This window comes from Notothenia rossii, assembly GCF_949606895.1.
Source record: "Notothenia rossii genome assembly, chromosome: 4".
Lineage (NCBI taxonomy): Eukaryota > Metazoa > Chordata > Actinopteri > Perciformes > Nototheniidae > Notothenia > Notothenia rossii.
The window spans coordinates 47,146,838-47,169,123 of record NC_136902.1 but is presented as its reverse complement, the minus strand read 5'-3'; the positions used below and the strand labels follow the sequence as shown (position 1 = coordinate 47,169,123).

At 41.7% G+C, this 22,286-nt stretch overlaps 3 protein-coding genes across 8 annotated transcripts in view; 2 read left to right on the top strand and 1 right to left on the bottom strand.

The window, feature by feature from the left end:
- LOC307035525 (uncharacterized protein) overlaps positions 1-13,106 on the top strand; it is a 113,581-nt gene extending 100,475 nt beyond the window's left edge. For 2 of the 4 annotated variants that reach the window (XM_079674990.1, XM_079674989.1), the window contains 8 exons: positions 10,197-10,276; positions 10,455-10,528; positions 10,909-10,983; positions 11,282-11,671; positions 11,899-11,997; positions 12,231-12,463; positions 12,590-12,768; positions 12,933-13,106. In XM_079674990.1, coding sequence (XP_079531116.1) covers positions 10,266-10,276; positions 10,455-10,528; positions 10,909-10,983; positions 11,282-11,671; positions 11,899-11,997; positions 12,231-12,463; positions 12,590-12,768; positions 12,933-13,086 — 1,215 coding nt within the window. In that variant the 5' untranslated portion in view covers positions 10,197-10,265 and the 3' untranslated portion in view covers positions 13,087-13,106. Of the gene's footprint in view, positions 1-10,196; positions 10,277-10,451; positions 10,529-10,908; positions 10,984-11,281; positions 11,672-11,898; positions 11,998-12,230; positions 12,464-12,589; positions 12,769-12,932 lie in introns of all 4 variants that reach the window. The other 2 variants (XM_079674987.1, XM_079674988.1) reach the window with 1 other exon arrangement.
- Positions 1,994-6,595, bottom strand: LOC307037749 (E3 SUMO-protein ligase ZBED1-like). The gene is made up of 2 exons (XM_079678817.1): positions 4,009-6,595; positions 1,994-3,401 (listed from the first exon to the last, which is right to left on the bottom strand). The coding sequence occupies exons 1-2, from the start codon at positions 4,925-4,927 to the stop codon at positions 2,386-2,388; spliced, it is 1,935 nt and encodes a 644-aa protein (XP_079534943.1). The 5' UTR covers positions 4,928-6,595; the 3' UTR covers positions 1,994-2,385.
- A 329-nt stretch (positions 13,107-13,435) lies between the features above and the next one.
- LOC307035529 (uncharacterized protein) overlaps positions 13,436-22,286 on the top strand; it is a 91,720-nt gene continuing 82,869 nt past the window's right edge. For 2 of the 3 annotated variants that reach the window (XM_079674998.1, XM_079674996.1), the window contains exons 1-2: positions 13,436-13,839; positions 13,953-14,015. The gene's annotated coding sequence lies outside the window, so the exon portion shown is untranslated. The remainder of the gene's footprint in view (positions 13,840-13,952; positions 14,016-22,286) is intronic. The other variant, XR_013807123.1, reaches the window with a different exon arrangement.

Here is a 22,286-nt window from a genome sequence, read left to right as displayed (position 1 = left end):
AAACTACGGGATTACTGCCAGCGGACACCGCATATCCCCACAATGGATAATCCACTGGAGTGGTGGGCAGAAAACGTGCACCGCTTCCCCCGCTTTCGAGGAGCTACCTGGCTATTCCAGCCAAGCACCCCGAGTGAGAGGGTTTTTTCCCTGGCAGGCAACACTGTCACCCGAAAGCGGTCAAGCCTCCTTCCCTCACATGTCGATGCGTTGGTGTTCAAACCAAACCAAAAATATGGAAAGGTGGACGTTATCGTGGAGGACAGCGAATAAAGTGTTGCGCTGTTGGGCACTGGATTTACGTGGCATTTATGTAAACAAGAGTTTTTTGCTGTCGATTTTGGTGAGTCCAGTTACTGTTTGTTATTTACTCAGCCATGTAACACAAATTTAAAATGCAGTGTTTAATGTTACTGTATGAGTTCCAATATAAAATACAGTTGTACACCTCTCTTTGCGTGTCTTTATTATGACATACGACTAGTCGACTGCTATTTTGAAAAACGTGTCGACTAGTAAATATTGGTAGTTGTGAAACTCCTAGTGTGTGTGTGTGTGTGTGTGTGTGTGTGTGTGTGTGTGTGTGTGAGAGAGATAATGAAGACAACAGTGCATGTGAAGGACTGTAATACACATGTATCAGACACGCTCCCCTTGCTATAATGAAGACAACAGTTTTTAAAATGTAAAAACCTTTTTTTTTAATTTCCTATTTACATTTTTTTTTTTTCACACACAAATTCAATACTTATAGTTATTGTAACATCACCAGGACCATCTCCAGCTTAGAATTCCCCCAGATTACTGGAAATATCATGATGGAGTTTTTTCACTTCAGTCAAAATATTCATGTGTATGCTGTTTTTGACACAAAGATGCATTACATCTACAAACAGAGCATACAATGAGAGCACATGATACACTTTTGGTGTTTGTTTAATTTCTTCGGTAATGTTACAGAATGTTTCGGAAAACGAAGATTCCAGGACCACTTTAAATGTTTCGTTTACAATACTATTACTATACATGAAAGCAAAAATAAAACACATTTTCATTTGTTTTGGTTGTTTAATTGAAAACACAACATTCACCCCATTTTCAGAAAAACATATTACATTTTACCAAGTTAATTTCGTAGTGCATACAAGGTAATAGACTTAACGATTTGCACTGCTGCTTCTCTCCGCCTTTCATTTACAGTGATCGGTTTATCGTTCAATTCACATTGCCCAAGTAGATGTTTAGGGGTCTCTTGGAAGTAAACGAATGCATTTTTTATATCAGATAAATGCATTAACATCACTTGCAAATTCTCTATCCTTTCACCCGCAACAATTTTAATCTGCTTTGCTTCTTCTTCGGTTTCACCATTATTAGCTCTGAATGTAATCCTATCTGGGGCTTCTTGTGCTTCTTGTGGTCTGTTGAATACCTGGCATATGATTTGTTTAGCTGTAAGGACAGGTACCATATAATTGTCTTCAAAAGCTTTGTCTATGTCGTCACACATTTTGGCATATCCTTCGATGTAATGGCAACCGATACTAGAATAGAGATCCTCCAACAGTCTTTTAACACATGCTCTGGCACTGTCGCCAATTTGGGCAATTCCGTAGTATCGTGCTTTTTCTGTCATTATATTGAAGCAAAACTCTGCCATTGCTTTTGGTATTTGTTCAACATATTCGCAGCAGTCGGTTAGCGGTAGCTGATCTATAAGATTATTATGATCCGGTAATGGCTCTACAACACCATCCTATAGTTAGTTGACATTTATGACACTTTGTTCCTTTTTCTTTTCACCTTCCTTCTTTTTGTCTTTTTCGTTTTCCATCTTATTGTCCCGTTTCTTTTCATTCGCATTCTGCATTTGCTTTTCATTTTTCTCCTCCTTTTCATTTAGCTTTTTCTTCGGTTTTCTTTACTTTTGCTTTTCTTATCTGCTAAATGTCGTTTGCGATCTTGGCGAGTGGTATGAGATTAGGGCTGGGCGATATGGAAAAAAATGTTATCACGATATGTTTTTCCATATTGATCGATCTCGATTCTTATCACGATATGTAGTTTTTGCAGATGCTGCCAGTGTGAGGGACATCCTGAAGCTTGAAGAAACAAGAGATTCACTGAAACTTTATAATAAAGTTTAATGCCTTCCAATAGTGAGAACAAAATGCTTTCGCTCATACAGAATAAAAAAAAAAAAACAATTATTAAATAATAATAATCTCAAATATTTGTACAAAACCAAGGCAGTACAAAACCAAGTGGGTCAGACCCTCTGACACATTAAAGTGCTAAACATAAAAAACATGTGTAATGTGTAAACATAGTAAACCAGTCACAGTTATTCTACATCTTGTGCAGTAGTGAACATCATTTACCCCATTACAGGTTTTTTGCAAGAAAGACAAGTCTGTTCACCACATCTGGCTTTAAAGCTGCCCTATGGCAGGACACAATATTGCCACTTGTACTAAAAGCACGCTCTGAGGGTGAGCTGGTGGCAGGAATACATAGATACCGCTTTGCCAGGAAGCTCACTCTGGGGTATGATGTGCAGTGGATTTTCCACCATGCCAGGGGGTTGGTCTCACCGTCTACTTCTGGAGCTAGCAGGTAACTGTTCAGTTCAGCCTCAACATCCTGCTCATCTGTTAGACTAGAGGTAGAAACAGAGTAGGACTTCTTGAAAAAGCTGCCCAGTGTCTTCCTCTGCATTTTGGCTGGTGGAGCTGAAGCTGTAGCAGTAGCAGTAGCTGTAGGTGTGAGAGTAGACTGTGGTGTGCTCTGACAGTCACCCAGGATCTGTGCCACAGCTCTGGATTTCACAGCCTCTACCTTGTCACCTTGGATGTAGCGGGTCTTGAAGCGAGGATCAACAAGAGATGCCATGTTAAGGAGGTCATCAGTGGCATCATCATCATACTTTTCATTCAAATATGTGGTGATAGTAGTTTTGATGGCCTTCGTTAGCTCTGTGTCATCCTCTCCTGGCTTCAAGACCTCTGTATTGAAGAGCTGTAGGACAGGTTTCACACAAGAGACACTGACATGTGCTTCACCAGAGAGGGCATCAGTGAACTCAACAAGTGGATTAAGGGCCTTGTGTACAGACTCCAAGACCTCAATGTCTTGCCATGAGAGAGCCAGGTGCCTTGTTTTTCTATCAGCAGATAAAACCTTTGAAATGGCCTTCTCCTGCTCCAGTACTCGTGCTATCATTGCATGGCGAGAACCCCACCTGGTAGGTGATTCTGTCATCAACCGGTGCTCAGGTAGGTCGAGCTCCTTTTGTGCAGCTGTTAGTTCTTTTTTCTTCTTCCATGAGTATGAGAAAGTACTAACCACTTTTTTGCTCACACCCATGGCTCTCTCTATTCTCTTGTCTCTCACACTTCGCTCTGTAGATGACAAAAATGTAGTATTATTAGTATTAAGTATTATTTAAAAATTAGTTTCTGTCTTATAATAATAAATCATAATATTGTCATGACATCCTTGATATGAAAATCAATTAGACTACACACATAAACATATTTTTCCTCAATTTAAGTTGAGTACAGTGATAGAATATAAACTCTTCATTCAAATACATCTTAGATGCAAAATGTTAGTAATGATCGAATTATCACCTAGTATCAGTATCAATAGTTATAAAGTGATAGCCTGTACATTGGTTTATTGAGGCATGTAAAGTGAAATAATTTTGTTTTCAGATACATTCCTATTTCTATTCCAATTTATACACATCAGTAATTACCAGGTGCAATAATTACATAGGCTACTGAGTCCCAGTTACCAATTTTGAGAATATACTTTATGAAGAATAAATCACATTGTTACTATCATTTCATGAGAAGAGGTAAAAATATACATTTTATTCCAGCTTTATGGGCAACAGTGTATAAGAATACGAATCATTACACTGAGCTATTATTAGAGCTGAAAATGTAGCCTTTGACATCATCATGAACTTTTTTTATTATTAGCCTATCATCATGAACTTACCAATGGCAAGGTGCAGTCGATGACCAAAGCACTGCAGCCGGGACCAGCCTTTGAGGGAAACAGCCTTGACAACGTTTGCACCGTTGTCTGTTGTGATGCACACCTGTCGGTCTTCCCTAAGGCCCCAGGATTTGAGTGCATCCTCCAGCCCCTGGCTGATGATTTCCCCAGTATGGTCCTCTGGGAAGTATGCTGTCTGTAAGCATTTGCTGTGTAGAGCCCACTCCTCGTCAATGAAATGAATCGTGAGACTCATATATGGCTCCGATGTACGGCTAGACCATAGATCGGTGGTGGTGGCAAAGTATTTAACATCATTCAGATGAATTTCCACCTTACGACGGCATTCATTATAAAGCTGTGGCATCGCCGTCCGAGAAAAGTATTTTCTACCAGGGAGCTCGTACCTGGGGTCTAACACTTTGATCAGTTTCCTGAAGCCTTCTTTTTCCACTGTGTACAGGGGCATCATATCTTTAGCGAGGCAATAAGTGATAGCGCTCGTTATAGTTTTGCTCCGCTTTGACTGTTTTTCATACGGGGCAATGGCTGCAAAGCACGACTGGATGGATTGTTGTTTATTGATGTTACCGGGCGACGTGTGTGTGTGGCTTAGCTTCATGTGTGGTGTGCTAGCTTGAGCCCGCAGTGTCACACTCTCTGTGTAGTTAGTGGGGTGGTGCCTTTTCAGGTGATTGAAAAGGTTAGTCGTATTCCCCGTCCTGGCTGGTACTACCCACCGGCATATTTTGCAGACCGGCTTCGTCTGCTCCTGGTCGCTTTTGCCGTAACCGAACCATGTCCACACAGCTGACGTGGTGTGACATTTTTTGTCAACTATGTCTTCTAGTAGGCCTACGGTGTCGCTTTCGCGTTCGCCAATAATTTCACTTTCACGGTCCTCTTTAGTTTCTCTCATTTTTGACAACTTCTTTGTTCATCCCTTTCTCCCTCTGTCTTCAGTCTCACTCTGTAGCCACGCTGCTCGCTCGTGGGCGTGTCCTACCGGCATACAGCAGCCAAACTGATACTGGTGTTGTTGCGCCTAGGCGGCCTACTTTTTATTAAGATGTCATATCGAATAATATGTCCCAAGCATAATATCGCAATCGATCAAAATGTTATCGCGATCCCGAACCGAGATCGAATTATCGCCCAGCCCTATATGAGATATATTGTTTCTATAAAGGTCATCTATAATACCATCTTTTAAAGAAAGATATTCTTCATATGTCATGTTATCATAGTCCTCTTTTGTCCTAAAGACCTTACATGGATATGATATAGAGGAGAGCTCTTCTTCGGGAACATCCTCTCCCCTACTTTGTAACATCCATTCATTAAGCCCATATCCGTTATCCTGGTGATAATAAGGGTAGGCTACATCAGACTTGGTTTTTCTCAGATCCATGGCTAGTTTTCAAACTGTCGTCTTAGTGGGGGTCCTTAGTTTTAGATGCTTTGCTGAGTGGGGTGGGACTTATTGCGTTGAATGGGGGGAGTCATCTGTAGAATTGAGAGTTTTTTCACCGGTATAATGTTCCTCACTGTTTGAGTCTTTTTTTTAAAAGTTATTTTTCATCTATCATTTTCAACCAAGCAGCAAGAGGTCAAATTTAAGAAGTAATAGTTTGTCACCATTTTACGGGAAATAGTCAGAGCACAATGTCACATCTTAAAGACAGCTTGAACTGGATAAATGGTTAGTCTTCAAACATACCGTACCTTCTGCATGTTAGTATATCTGGCCAATTGGTTTAGACCCTACTGCCCTAGACGCATGCTCTCAATGTCACGGTTTGTGAAACAAGCAGGACCCAAATGCAGATATAAACTGAAACTTCCTTTATTTCAAGGCTATGATCTATATAGACAATGACAAAACAGAACACTCACCGCAGAACTAGTCAGGGAACAAGACGAACCGACCAAGACAGACAGACAACCCAGAACTTAAATACACACAAGACTCAATCACACAACAAGACACAGGTGAGGAGGGAGGAGAAAACACAGGGGCCCAGGTGAACATAATCAGACAATTAGACACACCAGGGAAACTAATGACAAGAGGAAAACACAGGGAAAAGGACCAGACAATAACCCAAAGGAAAACATGACATGGAAAACAGCAAAAACACCCAAACCTACAAAACTATAAACGTGACATAACATGAGAATCGTGACATAACCCCCCCCCCTCAAGGGACGGATTCCAGACGTCCCAAAAAAACAAAAATCAAGCAGGGTGGGTGGAGGGGGTCTGGAGGACGGGTCTCGGGCGAACGGCCTGGGGGCAAGGCAGAGTTAAAAAAAGGGGAATTCGGGCGGACGGCCCGGGGGCAAGGCAGAGTTCAAAAAGGGGAATTCGGGCGGACGGCCCGGGGGCAAGGCAGAATCCATGGAGGGAATCTCGGGCGGACGGCCCGGGGGCAAGGCAGAGTCCGAGGAGGGGTGAAGACCAGACAGCTCCGGAGGCCGGTCAGGAGCCGGTGTCGGCAAGATCCCCCATGGAAGAGGACACAGGACCGGCAGGACCCCCGGCAGGAGAGCAGTCGGCGGAATCCCTAATGCGACAGGACATGGAGTTGGCAGGACCCCCAGCGGAAGAGTAGTCGGCGGGACCTCCAACGTGGCAAGACATGGAGTTGGCAGGACCCCCGGCAGAAGAGCAGTCTGCGGGACCTCCAACGGCTCAGGACATGGGGTTGGCAGGACCCCCGGCAGAAGAGTAGTCTGCGGGACCTCCAACGGGACACGACACGGAGTTGGCAGGCCCCCCGGCAGAAGAGTAGTCTGCGGGATCTCCAACGGCACAGGACCTGGGGTTGGCAGGACCCCCGGCAGAAGAGCAGTCTGCGGGACCTCCAACGGCTCAGGACATGGGGTTGGCAGGACCCCCGGCAGAAGAGTAGTCTGCGGGATCCCCAACGCGACAGGACATGGGGTTGGCAGGACCCCGGCAGAAGAGTAGTCTGCGGGACCTCCAACGGAACCAGACATGGAGTTGGCAGGACCCCCGGCAGAAGAGTAGTCTGCGGGACCTCCAACGTGACAAGACATGGAGTTGGCAGGACCCCCGGCAGAAGAGTAGTCTGCGGGACCTCCAACGGCACAGGACATGGGGTTGGCAGGACCCCCGGCAGAAGAGTAGTCTGCGGGACCTCCAACGGGACCAGACATGGAGTTGGCAGGACCCTCGGCAGAAGAGTAGTCTGCGGGACCTCCAACGGCACAGGACATGGGGTTGGCAGGACCCCCGGCAGAAGAGTAGTCTGCGGGACCTCCAACGGGACCAGACATGGAGTTGGCAGGACCCTCGGCAGAAGAGTAGTCTGCGGGACCTCCAACGGCACAGGACATGGGGTTGGCAGGACCCCCGACAGAAGAGTAGTCTGCGGGACCTCCAACGGGACCAGACATGGAGTTGGCAGGACCCTCGGCAGAAGCGCAGTCTGCGGGACCTCCAACGGCTCAGGACATGGGGTTGGCAGGACCCCCGGCAGAAGGGCAGTCTGCGGGACCTCCAACGACACTTGAGTGGGTTGGTTCGCCAACAGAACCCGGGGAGCTGGCGTCGGACGGACAGCCAACAGGAGACGAGGTGCTGGAGTCGGCCGGTATGCCGACAGGACTCGGGGAGCTGGCGTCGGACGGACAGCCATCAGGACACGGGGAGCTGGTGTCGGACGGACAGCCAACCGGAGACGAGGTGCTGGAGTCGGCCATACTTGAAATGGGAGACTAGTTCTATTTCTGCTCCATTTAAAAATACATTGGATCCTTCGATTGTGATTGATCGTTTACTGAACATCGTCGTTTGCATCAACATGCATACTGTTTTTGTTGTACTCATACTGTCAATATGCAGATTGTGTTATATAGCTTTAGATAGAATGTTTTTTCTTCCTCTTTGCATAATTTGCATCCACAATCCTTTGCCAGTAGGTGTTTCCACAGTCCTTGCGGTTTTCCAATTGTTCAACTAATTGGGAGCTACTGTAAGCTATTTGTATTTGCATTTTAGCACATTACTTCCTGCAGTGATTCAGAAAGTATTGTGTTTGGGCTTTTTATTGTGAAAGGGAGAACACTACTCAGAGCCAGACATTTTTTCATAGAGAAAGCGAGACTTATAGGGAGCCAATTTAAATGCTAATGCCGTCTTTATTCTACATCCATTACAAATTTGTGCAATCAACTACTTCATTATGGTAAGTTGTCTACAGCCACTTTAAATGCAATCAAATGTATATTTCTAAGTGCTTACAACTTTAAAATGTCTTTACGTACAAATGACTGTATATTGAATATATTTCTGTACCCAGTGTTGAACAGGACCCAAACCTTTGAGAGATGAAAAAGGACAAATCTGCTTTAATCAACTGCCAAGTAGTCAAGTCTGCATTTGTGTCTGTTCATTTGTAAAACGTGGAATTCGGTTTCTTTTTAATGGCCTAGGCGGATTTTGGCTTTTTTCTCTTGCCAAGATACTTTTAGACACACTTTGAGGTATGCAAAACCTTAAAGCTAGAACACTGATGGCTGGCTTACGCTGCAAACTTCATCCCATTTAACAAGAGAGTAAGTATATAAAACGTTATTTTGTATATTTTACACATCAGCAGAAACAGAGAGAGATGGCAGGAAGGGGGAGACAGTCTCCCCCACCTTTACAGACACTGTGTTTTAGAGAGAACAAATACAAGTGTAAGGTAAGTGTTTTTAAAATCCATCCCCCCTCTGTCTAGTGATAAGATGGCAGGAAGGGGGGAGTAGGGGGCAGGGCCAGGCTCACACACACACACACGCACACACACACACACACACACACACACACACACACACACACACACACACACACACACACACACACACACACACACACACACACACACCAAAAGGCCTGACAGCCATAGGAAGAGGTAAGGGTGACAGTAAGGGAGTGTGTGCAGACTAACTTAATCAACACTTTTGACTAGGAAGGCAAAAGGTGCTTTCTTTGTTCTGATCAGCCCCAATCTGCATACTCTGTCTGAATACATTGAGAGTTACTTTTGACTCTAACAGTGTTCCACTCGAGTCAGAGCTTTCTGAACTTATTTCTTAGCAGCAATTCTTTTTTTTTTAATGGCCTAGGCAAATTTTGGCTTTTTTTTCTCTTGCCAAGATACTTTTAGACACACTTTGAGGTATGCAAAGCCTTAAAACTAGAACACTGATGGCTGGCTTACGCTGCAAACTTCATCACCTTTTAACAAGAGAGTAAGTATATAAAACGTTATTTTGTATATTTTACACATCAGCAGAAACAGAGAGAGATGGCAGGAAGGGGGAGACAGTCTCCCCCACCTTTACAGACACTGTGTTTTAGAGAGAACAAATACAAGTGTAAGGTAAGTGTTTTTAAATTAAATCCCCCCTCTGTCTAGTGATAAGATGACAGGAAGGGGGGAAGAGGGGGCAGGGCCAGGCTCACACAGTCACCCCTCTGTCTGACGAAGAAGGAAAGTGGTAACATACATCAATACTATTTTTAATTATTATGTTTATGGTGGGCTTTTCTTTAGGGGCTAAAATAAGATTTGATGTAGCCCGGTCCACAGCAGGGGTTAGGGGAGACCATCACACACACACACACACACACACACACACACACACACACACACACACACACACACACACACACACACACACACACACACACACACACACACACACACACACACACACACACACACACACACACTTGGGGGCGGGCCCACCTGTCAGTTTTTATGCATACTAATGTGATTGAAACAGCATTTAATTTTTTTATTTTTTTATTATACACCATAAGGCGCAAGAGTGGGGGCTTTTCACACGTGTGAATACACATCACCCCCCTCCTATCGACGGCTCTCACACCTACTTGGGATATCACACCTACTTGAGATCTCACACCTCGATCAAAGGGGAGGCGGGACTTAGCTCATTTGCATAATTGGGGGAGGTGTGACCTGTCACTTTTTATGCATACTAATGAGACGAAAGCGGGATGAATGTAACTACTCACTGTCTCTCTTTCTATCACTCTCTCACTTTCTCTTTCAATCCCTCTCTCACCTTCTCTTTTTCAATCACTCTCTCTCACTTTGTCTTTTAATCACTCACTCTCTCTTTGTATGCCATGTCCCTCAACTGTGAAGTGAGGATCTTTGAGGATACCAATGAGGCCAGGATGCACATGGCAGCATTGATTAGCGAGGCTCTTGTCCATGAGGCCAGGGTGAGGCTTTTCATGATAAGTTAATACCCAAGTCTGTAATATAATCATTGCTATTGCTTTTTATTGATATAATGTAAAGGGTCCGTTAGACCTTTTTATGCAACCGTTAAATAATTGCTCAAATATAAGTGCTGCTGTCTTATGTTTTATTACAACTTTGTAACTTTTGAAAAAGCAGGAAGAGACCCGTTTCTAATCCAGTGGTCACACGCAGACGTGAGAGACAACGGGAAACTCAACGCTCCGCATCAGGTTTGTTCTTTACTATATCATGATTTCTAAATCTAAGAATAAAGATAATTCATAACAAAGTTATTTTGGTGTACACAGTATGACATTATGTAATGTAAAGATACCTCTTGACAAATCTGTTGCAATGTTTAAAACATTTTCAAATTAAATCAAGATATTGTAAGAGCCTGTGACTGATAATCCTTGCTTGTGTTGTATTTTTGAACATGTGTACCTCGATTTGGATAAAAGTATGGCAAATGTAAATTGTCATTGTGATGCTGTGGTAATATTTTCTTAGTTTCATTACCTGCATACCTTACAGAGCATTTTCATATTACAATTAATTGGTGTAATTTTAGATTGATTGAAGGGTTAAGCAAAAATGACTGTCTCTGCAGCTTCACAAGCCAGAAGAGACGATCCTGTGCATGAGGAAGGCCTTCTGCTAGAACATCAAGAGTTCGGTAGTCTTGGTGAGTATATTGATTATAACAGCAGTTGACTGGCACTACAGTTTTTCCCAATTTTTCCATTTTTATATTCATCTAGTTAATCATAATAAAGTATTGAGTGTTGACTGTTTCATGACAAGAGAATGCATATTTGGTATAAGTATCACTTGCTAATATTGCTTTGGATGCATATAATGATTCATAGCATGTTGCTATTATTAGTCCGCATATATTTTTCCAACTCAAAAGTGTTTCAGTATACTACCTTAATATCCATCATACCAGTTTTAGGTGTCTTAACAGCTGTTTTATTTTTTAGAAACACATCTCCAAGAGTTAAGAGACACCCTAACTTCAGTCCAGGTTCTGGGGGCAACAGACGGAACGGTTTCTGCTTGGGCACAAAGGCAGCTTCTCACAGATGTGAGAATGAAAACTGCTAGGCCAATGCTTTTTAATGCAAAACTCTCAGCTGAGAGAATAGCCATTCAGAAGTGCCACAGATGCTGTGCAGAAGAAGCGGCTATTAGGTGCCTGGACTGTGTTCCACTGGACATGGAGTTCCTCTCTGCAACCTGTGACATTGAGGCCCACAAGAGGAATATCTTCCATGACAAAGAGGCTGCGTTCAATGGATTTCTGGCGCCCATTCCCCCTACAACTGCTGTGGTGGTGGATGAAAATGGCCAGCCTCAGTTTTGTGAACAAAGTATGTAAAGATTAACATTACATTACAATGTCCCATTATAGTGTTGTTCCCAAAATTAAGTGTGAATGGGAAGTGTACATAGCTGATGGGAAAAAGTATGATTGGTTTTGACTAGGTGCTGCAAGATATGTGGAAATTATGCAAAATGTTATTGAATATCTTGATAATCTGGAGAATTAAGGAAAAACTGTAAATAAACCCTTCCTAACTTATTTTCTATATTGCAGTATGTCAACTGCCTGTTCCTACTCCAAGGTCAATCTGTGAATGCTCTGATGACGTCACAGTTACTCCTTGGAAGCATATTTCTGTGGTCACCATCAACGGTAAGTTGTTCTGAAAGCCCTTCTTTTTGTACAAGTAGTATTGTACGGCAGAGTTTTACCACTTTGTGCAACGCAAAGATTTTTATCACCTGGTCATTTTCAGACAACACCCAAATGCCATGTCAAATAGCTAATACATCATATATGCACATCTATGTATAAAATACAATATGTTAAGGCAAAACTCACAGTTTGATTACAGAAATAACTTTACTTTGTCCATTTGTTCACAGGACGATACAATGTCTGCTTGCCTCGGAAATCCTGTCCATCCTGCTCTGCAGAATGGACTCCTGAGGTTAAAGACCTGCTTTTGTATCGGTACTGGCCAGCTTGCACCAGCTGCCAGACGCTTTACAAATATGATGTGTTCACCTCATTCGAGCACATGAAGGTGACAGCACCAGCCATGTCCAGGCAGGCATTTCTGAAAATGTTGGAGCACAGATCTGTTCAAGCTGGACGGGTAAATCTGCCTGAATCACACGGAAACATACAAAAAACAATATCATATTACTGTATACCATATTATTAATTGTTGGCATTGCTTTCAAAACAATTACTAATCCACTTTTTTTAAATCAATATACAGACAGGTAGTATCTGTGCTGATACATTTCAGCGAAGCTTCTTCGAGTTTTGCTTCTGTCAGTACAAACAAGAGGATATGTGCCAGGTCCATCACTTTGTTTGTCCAGCATGTTCTCCAGACATGTTGGCTGTCTGCTGTGATGGAAACGGCAAGCATTACCGCTTTTCCAAGTCAAAAGGGTAGGTATAGGTATTAATGAAAATGATAAAGAACACACCGCTAATACAAATAGTAGCCCTTGGGGTTGTGTTTGAGTAGCCATAACAGACATTAAAACAAATCATAGTAATGTAGTGCTTTGTGATTTTTATTATTGACTTGTATGTTAACTTATCATGGACAGGACCAAGGAGCCGCCAATCTATGAGGGCTTGTTCCTGGCCAAGGACGAGGAAGTCGCAACATTTGTTGACCTTGTCGATGTTTTTTTTCTTATTACGATTGTTGCAGTTACACCTGTGGTGTTCTTTTTTATATATGTCAAAACTTTTGTGTAATAAACTGACTTTATAGGGAAATGACAGTGCCGTCTGTGGTACTGCCAAATTCACCGCTGGCAGAGAGATGTCAAAAAAAGTCTGGTGCCCAGATAGACGAGGAGGGCCTTCAAGTGGCAGTTTGCAGGTATGTATTTGTAAGTGTGTCTGTGTGTGTATATGTGTTTGGTTCTTGAGTCTGGTCTCATTATTTCAGTTTTAATAACAATCAAAGTCTAAGTCTTTGTAAGAATTGGAAGCATTAAACACTTTTGATGGTGAAGCGGAATTGATCCATCATTTGTAGCATCCAAGTGTTATTTTTTGTTATAACCACCTAGATGACAGAGATGAGTGCTTAAGCCAGGCCTTCCTGTGTCAGTTTATTATTAACAACTAGATTTTCTTCTGATTAATCAGACATGGGTTTCTCTTACGAGGACTGAACCAATTCCGTGGAGAAATATACGCTTACCCAATGTTTTTCCAAAAAGAGATGTCCAAGAAGGCAAATGTTGACTTCTTCTGTATGGATGTAACATGCAGGTAATCCTCACTGTCATATTGCACATCCACAACAATGTTTAAAATGGCCTATGCCTCAGCAGTCATTTTAGATGATATTGATATTGTCACAAAATGCTGCTCCTGCTTCTTAGGTACTGGCCATACCTTAACAAAATAGCCGGGGGATTACCAGAGCTTCTGCCTTTGACCGAAATGAGGCAATTTCTTAGCGTGATGCATGCTAAAGCCCATACAGCAAAATGCGAGGTACATAACATCTTTAATGCAAAGGATTTTTAAATGTTGTGCATGGCATGCCTAATTGGATATTAAAAACTTCTAAAGAAATGCTACATAACAGTACTTGCGCTGTGTTGCAGGTGAGATGGGGTGGCAGAAGTCAGGACAAAGCAGGAAACACAGTGGGAGAGGAAGTAGAGCAGGTATGTTATTAATAGCATTATTGTAACTGTATGGATACAAGAAGTCTTAATAGAAAGCAGTAGTAGTAAGATTCATCCCGCTTTCGTCTCATTAGTATGCATAGAAGGTGACAGGTGCTGTGACAGGTCACACCTCTACCTACTTATGCTAATGAGCTAAGTCCCGCCTCCCCTTTGTTCGAGGTGTGAGATCTCAAGTAGGTGTGATATCCTAAGTAGGTGTGAGATCCGTCGATAGGAGGGGGTTGATGTGTATTCACAGGTGTGAAAAGCCCCCACTGTTGCGCCTTATGGTGTATCATAAAAAATGTTTCAATCACATTAGTATGCATAAAAAGTGACAGGTGGGCCCGCCCCCCATGTGTGTGTGTGTGTGTGTGTGTGTGAGTGTGTGTGTGTGTGTGTTTGTGTGTGTGAGGGTGTGGGGACCTTCACTGATGTCCTCCCAAGGATGTGTGTGTGTGTGTGTGTGTGTGTGTGTGTGTGTGTGTGTGTGTGTGTGTGTGTGTGTGTGTGTGTGTGTGTGTGTGTGTGTGTGTGTGTGTGTGTGTGTGTGTGTGTGTGTGTGTGTGTGTGTGTGTGTGTGTGTGTGTGTGTGTGTGTGTGTGTGTGTGTGTGTGTGTGTGTGTGGGGAGACCTTCACTCCAGAGCTATAGGTGCCTGTCTTAACACCCCATGGCCCTGCAGTCGGCCAGAGGCTGTAAAAAGTCCTGGAAAGCAGGCAGGCACCACAGAGATGACTGTGTGTGTATTAGAGAGCCTGAGGAGACACATTTTTACCGCCCATGCTTGAATGTTTATCTGTGCACTTTTCAACTGTATACAATACAACACAAAAATGCCCAGTGTTGCTAAGAAATAAGTTCAGAAAGCTCTGAAAGCTCTAACAAAAGTAACTCTCCAGGTATTTCAGACAGAGTATGCGGATTCGGTCTGATCAGAACAAAGAAAACACCTTTTGCCTTCCTAATGTCACACTTTCCTCTTTTCTATGGCCTGTGTCTGTAGAGTTGGGGGAGACTTCCTCACCCCTTCCTTCCATCTCTCTCTCTCTCTCTGTTTCTGCTGATGTGTAAAATATACAAAATAACGTTTTATATACTTACTCTCTTGTTAAAAGGCGATGAAGTTTGCAGCGTATGCCAGCCATCAGTGTTCTAGTTTTAAGGCTTTGCATACCTCAAAGTGTGTCTAAAAGTATCTTGGCAAGAGAAAAAAAAAAAAAAAGCCAAAATTCGCCTAGGCCATTTAAAAGAAACCGAATTGCTGCTAAGAAATAAGTTCAGAAAGCTATGACTCCAGTGGAACACTGGTAGAGTCAAAAGTAACTCTCAATGTATTCAGACAGAGTATGCAGATTGGGGCTGATCAGAACAAAGAAAGCACCTTCCTCGTCAAAAGTTAGTCACACAACCCCTTACTGTCACCCTTACCTCGTCCTATGGCTGTCAGGCCTTTTGGTGTGTGCGTGTGTGTGTGTGTGTGTGTGTGTGTGTGTGTGTGTGTGTGTGTGTGTGTGTGTGTGTGTGTGTGTGTGTGTGTGTGTGTGTGTGTGTGTGTGTGTGTGTGTGTGTGTGTGTGTGAGCCTGGCCCTGCCCCCTCCTCCCCCCTTCCTGCCATCTTATCACTAGACAGAGGGGGGATGGGTTCTCTCTAAAACAAAGTGTCTGTAAAGGTGCCTGCCATCTCTCTCTCTGTTTCTGCTGATACTTACTCTCTTGTTAAAAGGTGATGAAGTTTGCAGCGTAACCCAGCCATCAGTGTTCTAGTTTTAAGGTTTTGCATACCTCAAAGTGTGTCTAAAAACGATCAATCAAAATCGAAGGATCAAATGTATTTTTAAATGGAGCAGAAATAGAACTAGTCTCCCAGTGCAAGTATCTTGAACAGGGAGTGTCATATTGGACTCGCACTTGACTTTTTAAGAAACATATCCAGAAAGTATCCAATACCATTAAATTCAACTTGCAACATTTTAAACAAATTAGACCTTTTTCTTAACTGTCAATGCTGCAAAGTCATACCTCCACTGTATGATTCTATCCCACATTGAATACTGTTTTACAAACTGGTCGTTTGCTTGTGCCACACACCTGAAACCCATAGAACAGCTGTTCAAGAGAGCTATACAGGTGTTTGACAGAAAGCCACAGTCATACCACCACTGTATCATCCTTGAAAATCACAATTTCTTGAGTTTTTGAAATTTGTATGTCTTTTAAAAGTATGTGTTTTTAAAAAAATAATATTTACATGGGCTGGCCCCCCTCCCCTTGGGGGAATTCATCCACAGAAAACACACTGGACGCAGCACTAGGTCAGAAACCAGAGGAGACTGTGAAGTCCACCATAGACGGACCACCTTTGGACAAAATGTCCTCTCCATTAAAGGCAGCTCATTGTGGAATAGCCCCCCAACTGAGATACGGGATTGTGGTAAATGTGGTAAATGCTTGTATGCTGCTCATGCTCTTTCTGCATATCATGTATTTTATTTTTGCTATATATATATAAATGTCATGTTCTTATATGCTGTATGTGACGGGGCTACAGATGGAAATTAGCTCAGAGCTAAAATCCGGCTCATTTACACTTGTAAGCATTATTTTTGTTTTAAAGTGTTCATCAATGTGCACTACGGTAGCCCTGAAGAAAATTAAACATTAAAATATGTTATCGATGTCCCCATTCCCAGTTTGTTTTTGGGAATAATTTTGATGTTTACTATGTTTTGGTAGCTCTTAACAAAACAGAATTTTTGTAAAAGACTGCGACTCTAAAAGGCAAGTTTGTGATTTTAACACTGTTTCGATGAAACAATACATTATACAATATTACGACTTTTTTGCCATATTTTTAACACAATCTTTTTTTTGTGGTTGTAGGGCTTCAAGATATTTTGCATGTCCTGCATAAACACGGTGTCATATTTTCCTTGAAACTGACGTGCTGCCCGTTTTACAAAACAAGTTATTTTTCTGCTTCTTCATCCTCTGAATTTTCCTCCCCCGTCCCTCTTCCTTCAGCCAGCACAACAAGAATCAAGGTGGATCTGTGAAATTAAACACCTCTTCCCAAAGCGTGACTTCCCTATTGAGAGCATGCGTCTAGGGCAGTAGGGTCTAAACCAATTGGCCAGATAAACCAACATGCAGAACGTATGGTATGTTTGAAGACTAACCATTTATCCAGTTCAAGCTGTCTTTAAGATGTGACATTGCGCTCTGACTATTTCCCGTAAAATGGTGAAAAACTATTACTTATTCTTAAATTTGACCTCTTGCTGCTTGGTTGAAAATGATAGTTGAAAAATAACTTTAAAAAAAAAAAGACTCAAACAGCGAGGGACATTATACTGGTGAAAAAACTCTCAATTCTACAGATGACTCCCCCCCACTCAACGCAATAAGTCCCTCCCTCCACTCCACAAAGCATCTAAAACTAAGGACCCCACTAAGACGACAGTTTGAAAACTAGCTATGGATCTGAGAAAAACCAAGTCTCCCCCCGTGAGTTGCAGCCAGGAACAAACTCCTGGACTACCATCATCACCACCATTCTGGACACCCGAATCTTGCAGTACTACTGCTGCTTATTTTGCTCCTTGGGCCAAGACTTCTCTGTTTATGGACACAGTGAAATCAGTGTTGGTTGATATTGTGGAGGGGGTGATACATCGGTACAGAGAAGAAATATGCAACGGATGCCGAGTCATTCACCCCGGCCAGAGGCAACACGATTGTGTGAATGACATGCCCGATTTTTTCTTCAGAAACAATTACAACGCGTTAATGAAAAGACTCTGGCTCACCGACTTCATTACTGAGATCAACCAGACTCTTATTGATAAAGAAATGTTCACGGATGATTGGATGATCCAAGGCGCTTCGGAGGCTTTTCTGCACAATCTCAAAAATTGTAGACGCCTCAAGGAGAGACTTGAAAAGATCCATGCCGAGTTGGATGGAGAAGAAGACTAATAACCTGCGGTTGGTTGAAGCCAGGGATTTTTTCTTTTTCGATACATTGACTTTTTCTTTAAAGTAAAATAAAAATGGGGAACTACTATGCAAAACGCTCTGTTCAGAATGTAGTCAATACCCTTTTAATAAGTGTGGTGATGAGGACGATTGAAAACAGAGTGAATAGTGATCCCCGTGTAAACAGAATGGCTGAAGTTTGTAAACTAGAAGACATTTTGGATATCGTTCGTTCTGGCAGTACTATTCCTGGTCATTGGGAAACGATTGTAAACGAAACATTTAAAGTGGTCCTGGAATCTTCATTTTCCGAAACATTCTGTAACATTACCGAAGAAATGAAACAAACATCAAAAGTGTATCATGTGCTCTCATTGTATGCTCTGTTTGTAGATGTAATGCATCTTTGTGTCAAAAACAGCATACACATGAATATTTTGACTGAAGTGAAAAAACTCCATCATGATATTTCCAGTAATCTGGAGAATTCTAAGCTGGAGACGGTCCTGGGGATGTTACAATCAGTATAACTATTGATTTTGTGTGTGAAAATGTTTAAATGTAAATAGGACATTTTTTTTTTTTAAATAAAAAAAAGTGTTTTTTACATTTTAAAAACTGTTGTCTTCATTATAGCAAGGGGAGCGTGTCTGATACATGTGTATTACAGTCCTTCACATGCACTGTTGTCTTCATTATAACAAGGGGAGGGTAACAGTGAAGATGTATGATACATGTGTATTGAAACGTGCGTATTATACCCCCACAGAAACACAGAAACATGGAAACACAGAAACACAGAAAACACTGAAACCACTGAAACACTGAAAAAACACAGAAACACTGAAACACAGAAACGCCGAAACACAGAGACACAGAATTACAGAAACACAGAAACACAGAAACACAGAGACACAGAATCACAGAAACACAGAAACATGGAAACACAGAAAACACAGAAACACAGAAACACAAAAACACAAAAACACTGAAACACCGACACACCGAGACACAGAACCACAGAAACACAGAAACATAGAAACACAAAAACACAGAGAAACACAGAAACACAGAAACACAAAAACACAAAAACACAAAAACACTGAAACACCGACACACCGCGACACAGAACCACAGAAACACAGAAACACAAAAACACAAAAACACTGAAACACCGAAAACACAAAAAACAGGCTTGTGTGCTAGTCTGGTTTTTGAATAAACACATCAGTATTTTAAAAAGTCAAATAGTATCAGCCTCCCATCGACTTTTTAAAATACTGATGTGTTTATTCAAAAACCAGACTAGCACACAAGCCTGTTTTTTGTGTTTTCGGTGTTTCTGTGTGTCGGTGTTTCAGTGTTTTTGTGTTTTTTGTGTTTTTGTGTTTCTGTGTTTCTGTGTTTTCTGTGTTTTCTTTGGTTCTGTGGTTCTGTGTTTCTGTGTTTTCTGTGTTTCTGTGTGTCGGTGTTTCTGTGTGTCGGTGTTTCTGTGTTTTCTTTGTGTCTGTGTTTTTGTGTTTCTGTGTTTCTGTGTTTTTGTGTTTCTGTGTTTCTGTGTTTCTGTGGTTCTGTGTCTGGGTGTGTCGGTGTTTCAGTGTTTTTGTGTTTTTGTGTTTCTGTGTTTCTGTGGTTCTGTGTCTCGGTGTGTCGGTGTTTCAGTGTTTTTGTGTTTTTGTGTTTCTGTGTTTCTGTGTTTCTCTGTGTTTTTGTGTTTCTATGTTTCTGTGTTTCTGTGGTTCTGTGTCTCGGTGTGTCGGTGTTTCAGTGTTTTTGTGTTTTTGTGTTTTTGTGTTTCTGTGTTTCTGTGTTTTCTGTGTTTCCATGTTTCTGTGTTTCTGTGTTTCTGTGTCTCTGTGTTTCTGTGTTTCTGTGTTTCTGTAATTCTGTGTCTCTGTGTTTCGGTGTTTCTGTGTGTCGGTGTTTCAGTGTTTCTGTGTTTTTTCAGTGTTTCAGTGGTTTCAGTGTTTTCTGTGTTTCTGTGTTTCCATGTTTCTGTGTTTCTGTGGGGGTATAATACGCACGTTTCAATACACATGTATCATACATCTTCACTGTTACCCTCCCCTTGTTATAATGAAGACAACAGTGCATGTGAAGGACTGTAATACACATGTATCAGACACGCTCCCCTTGCTATAATGAAGACAACAGTTTTTAAAATGTAAAAAACACTTTTTTTTATTTAAAAAAAAAAAAATGTCCTATTTACATTTAAACATTTTCACACACAAAATCAATAGTTATACTGATTGTAACATCCCCAGGACCGTCTCCAGCTTAGAATTCCCCAGATTACTGGAAATATCATGATGGAGTTTTTTCACTTCAGTCAAAATATTCATGTGTATGCTGTTTTTGACACAAAGATGCATTACATCTACAAAAAGAGCATACAATGAGAGCACATGATACACTTTTGATGTTTGTTTCATTTCTTCGGTAATGTTACAGAATGTTTCGGAAAATGAAGATTCCAGGACAACTTTAAATGTTTCGTTTACAATCGTTTCCCAATGACCAGGAATAGTACTGCCAGAACGAACGATATCCAAAATGTCTTCTAGTTTACAAACTTCAGCCATTCTGTTTACACGGGGATCACTATTCACTCTGTTTTCAATCGTCCTCATCACCACACTTATTAAAAGGGTATTGACTACATTCTGATCAATATATACAGAGCGTTTTGCATAGTAGTTCCCCATTTTTATTTTACTTTAAAGAAAAAGTCAATGTATCGAAAAAGAAAAAATCCCTGGCTTCAACCAACCGCAGGTTATTAGTCTTCTTCTTCTCCATCCAACTCGGCATGGATCTTTTCAAGTCTCTCCTTGAGGCGTTTACAATTTTTGAGATTGTGCAGAAAAGCCTCCGAAGCGCCTTGGATCATCCAATCATCCGTGAACATTTCTTTATCAATAAGAGTCTGGTTGATCTCAGTAATGAAGTCGGTGAGCCAGAGTCTTTTCATTAACGTGTTGTAATTGTTTCTGAAGAAAAAATCGGGCATGTCATTCACACAATCGTGTTGCCTCTGGCCGGGGTGAATGACTCGGCATCCGTTGCATATTTCTTCTCTGTACCGATGTATCACCCCCTCCACAATATCAACCAACACTGATTTCACTGTGTCCATAAACAGAGAAGTCTTGGCCCAAGGAGCAAAATAAGCAGCAGTAGTACTGCAAGATTCGGGTGTCCAGAATGGTGGTGATGATGGTAGTCCAGGAGTTTGTTCCTGGCTGCAACTCACGGGGGGAGACTTGGTTTTTCTCAGATCCATAGCTAGTTTTCAAACTGTCGTCTTAGTGGGGTCCTTAGTTTTAGATGCTTTGCTGAGTGGAGGGAGGGACTTATTGCGTTGAGTGGGGGGGAGTCATCTGTAGAATTGAGAGTTTTTTCACCAGTATAATGTCCCTCGCTGTTTGAGTCTTTTTTTTTTTAAAGTTATTTTTCAACTATCATTTTCAACCAAGCAGCAAGAGGTCAAATTTAAGAATAAGTAATAGTTTTTCACCATTTTACGGGAAATAGTCAGAGCGCAATGTCACATCTTAAAGACAGCTTGAACTGGATAAATGGTTAGTCTTCAAACATACCGTACGTTCTGCATGTTAGTTTATCTGACCAATTGGTTTAGACCCTACTGCCCTAGACGCATGCTCTCAATAGGGAAGTCACGCTTTGGGAAGAGGTGTTTCATTTCACAGATCCACCTTGATTCTTGTTGTGCTGGCTGAAGGAAGAGGGACGGGGGAGGAAAATTCAGAGGATGAAGAAGCAGAAAAATAACTTGTTTTGTAAAACGGGCAGCATGTCAGTTTCAAGGAAAATATGACACCGTGTTTATGCATGACATGCAAAATATCTTGAAGCCCTACAACCACAAAAAAAAGATTGTGTTAAAAATATGGCAAAAAAGTCGTAATATTGTATAATGTATTGTTTCATCGAAACAGTGTTAAAATCACAAACTTGCCTTTTAGAGTCGCAGTCTTTTACAAAAATTCTGTTTTGTTAAGAGCTACCAAAACATAGTAAACATCAAAATTATTCCCAAAAACAAACTGGGAATGGGGACATCGATAACATATTTTAATGTTTAATTTTCTTAAGGGCCACCGTAGTGCACATTGATGAACACTTTAAAACAAAAATAATGCTTACAACTGTAAATGAGCCGGATTTTAGCTCTGAGCTAATTTCCATCTGTAGCCCCGTCACATACAGCATATAAGAACATGACATTTATATATATATAGCAAAAATAAAATACATGATATGCAGA

Excerpts from the sequence above, each read along its gene's own strand:
- LOC307037749 (XM_079678817.1), bottom strand. The coding sequence starts at position 4,927 with ATGAGAGAAACTAAAGAGGACCGTGAAAGTGAAATTATTGGCGAACGC. Across the intron at positions 3,402-4,008 it reads TCGACTGCACCTTGCCATTG|AGCGAAGTGTGAGAGACAAG; the intron begins GTAAGTTCATGA and ends TGTCATCTACAG.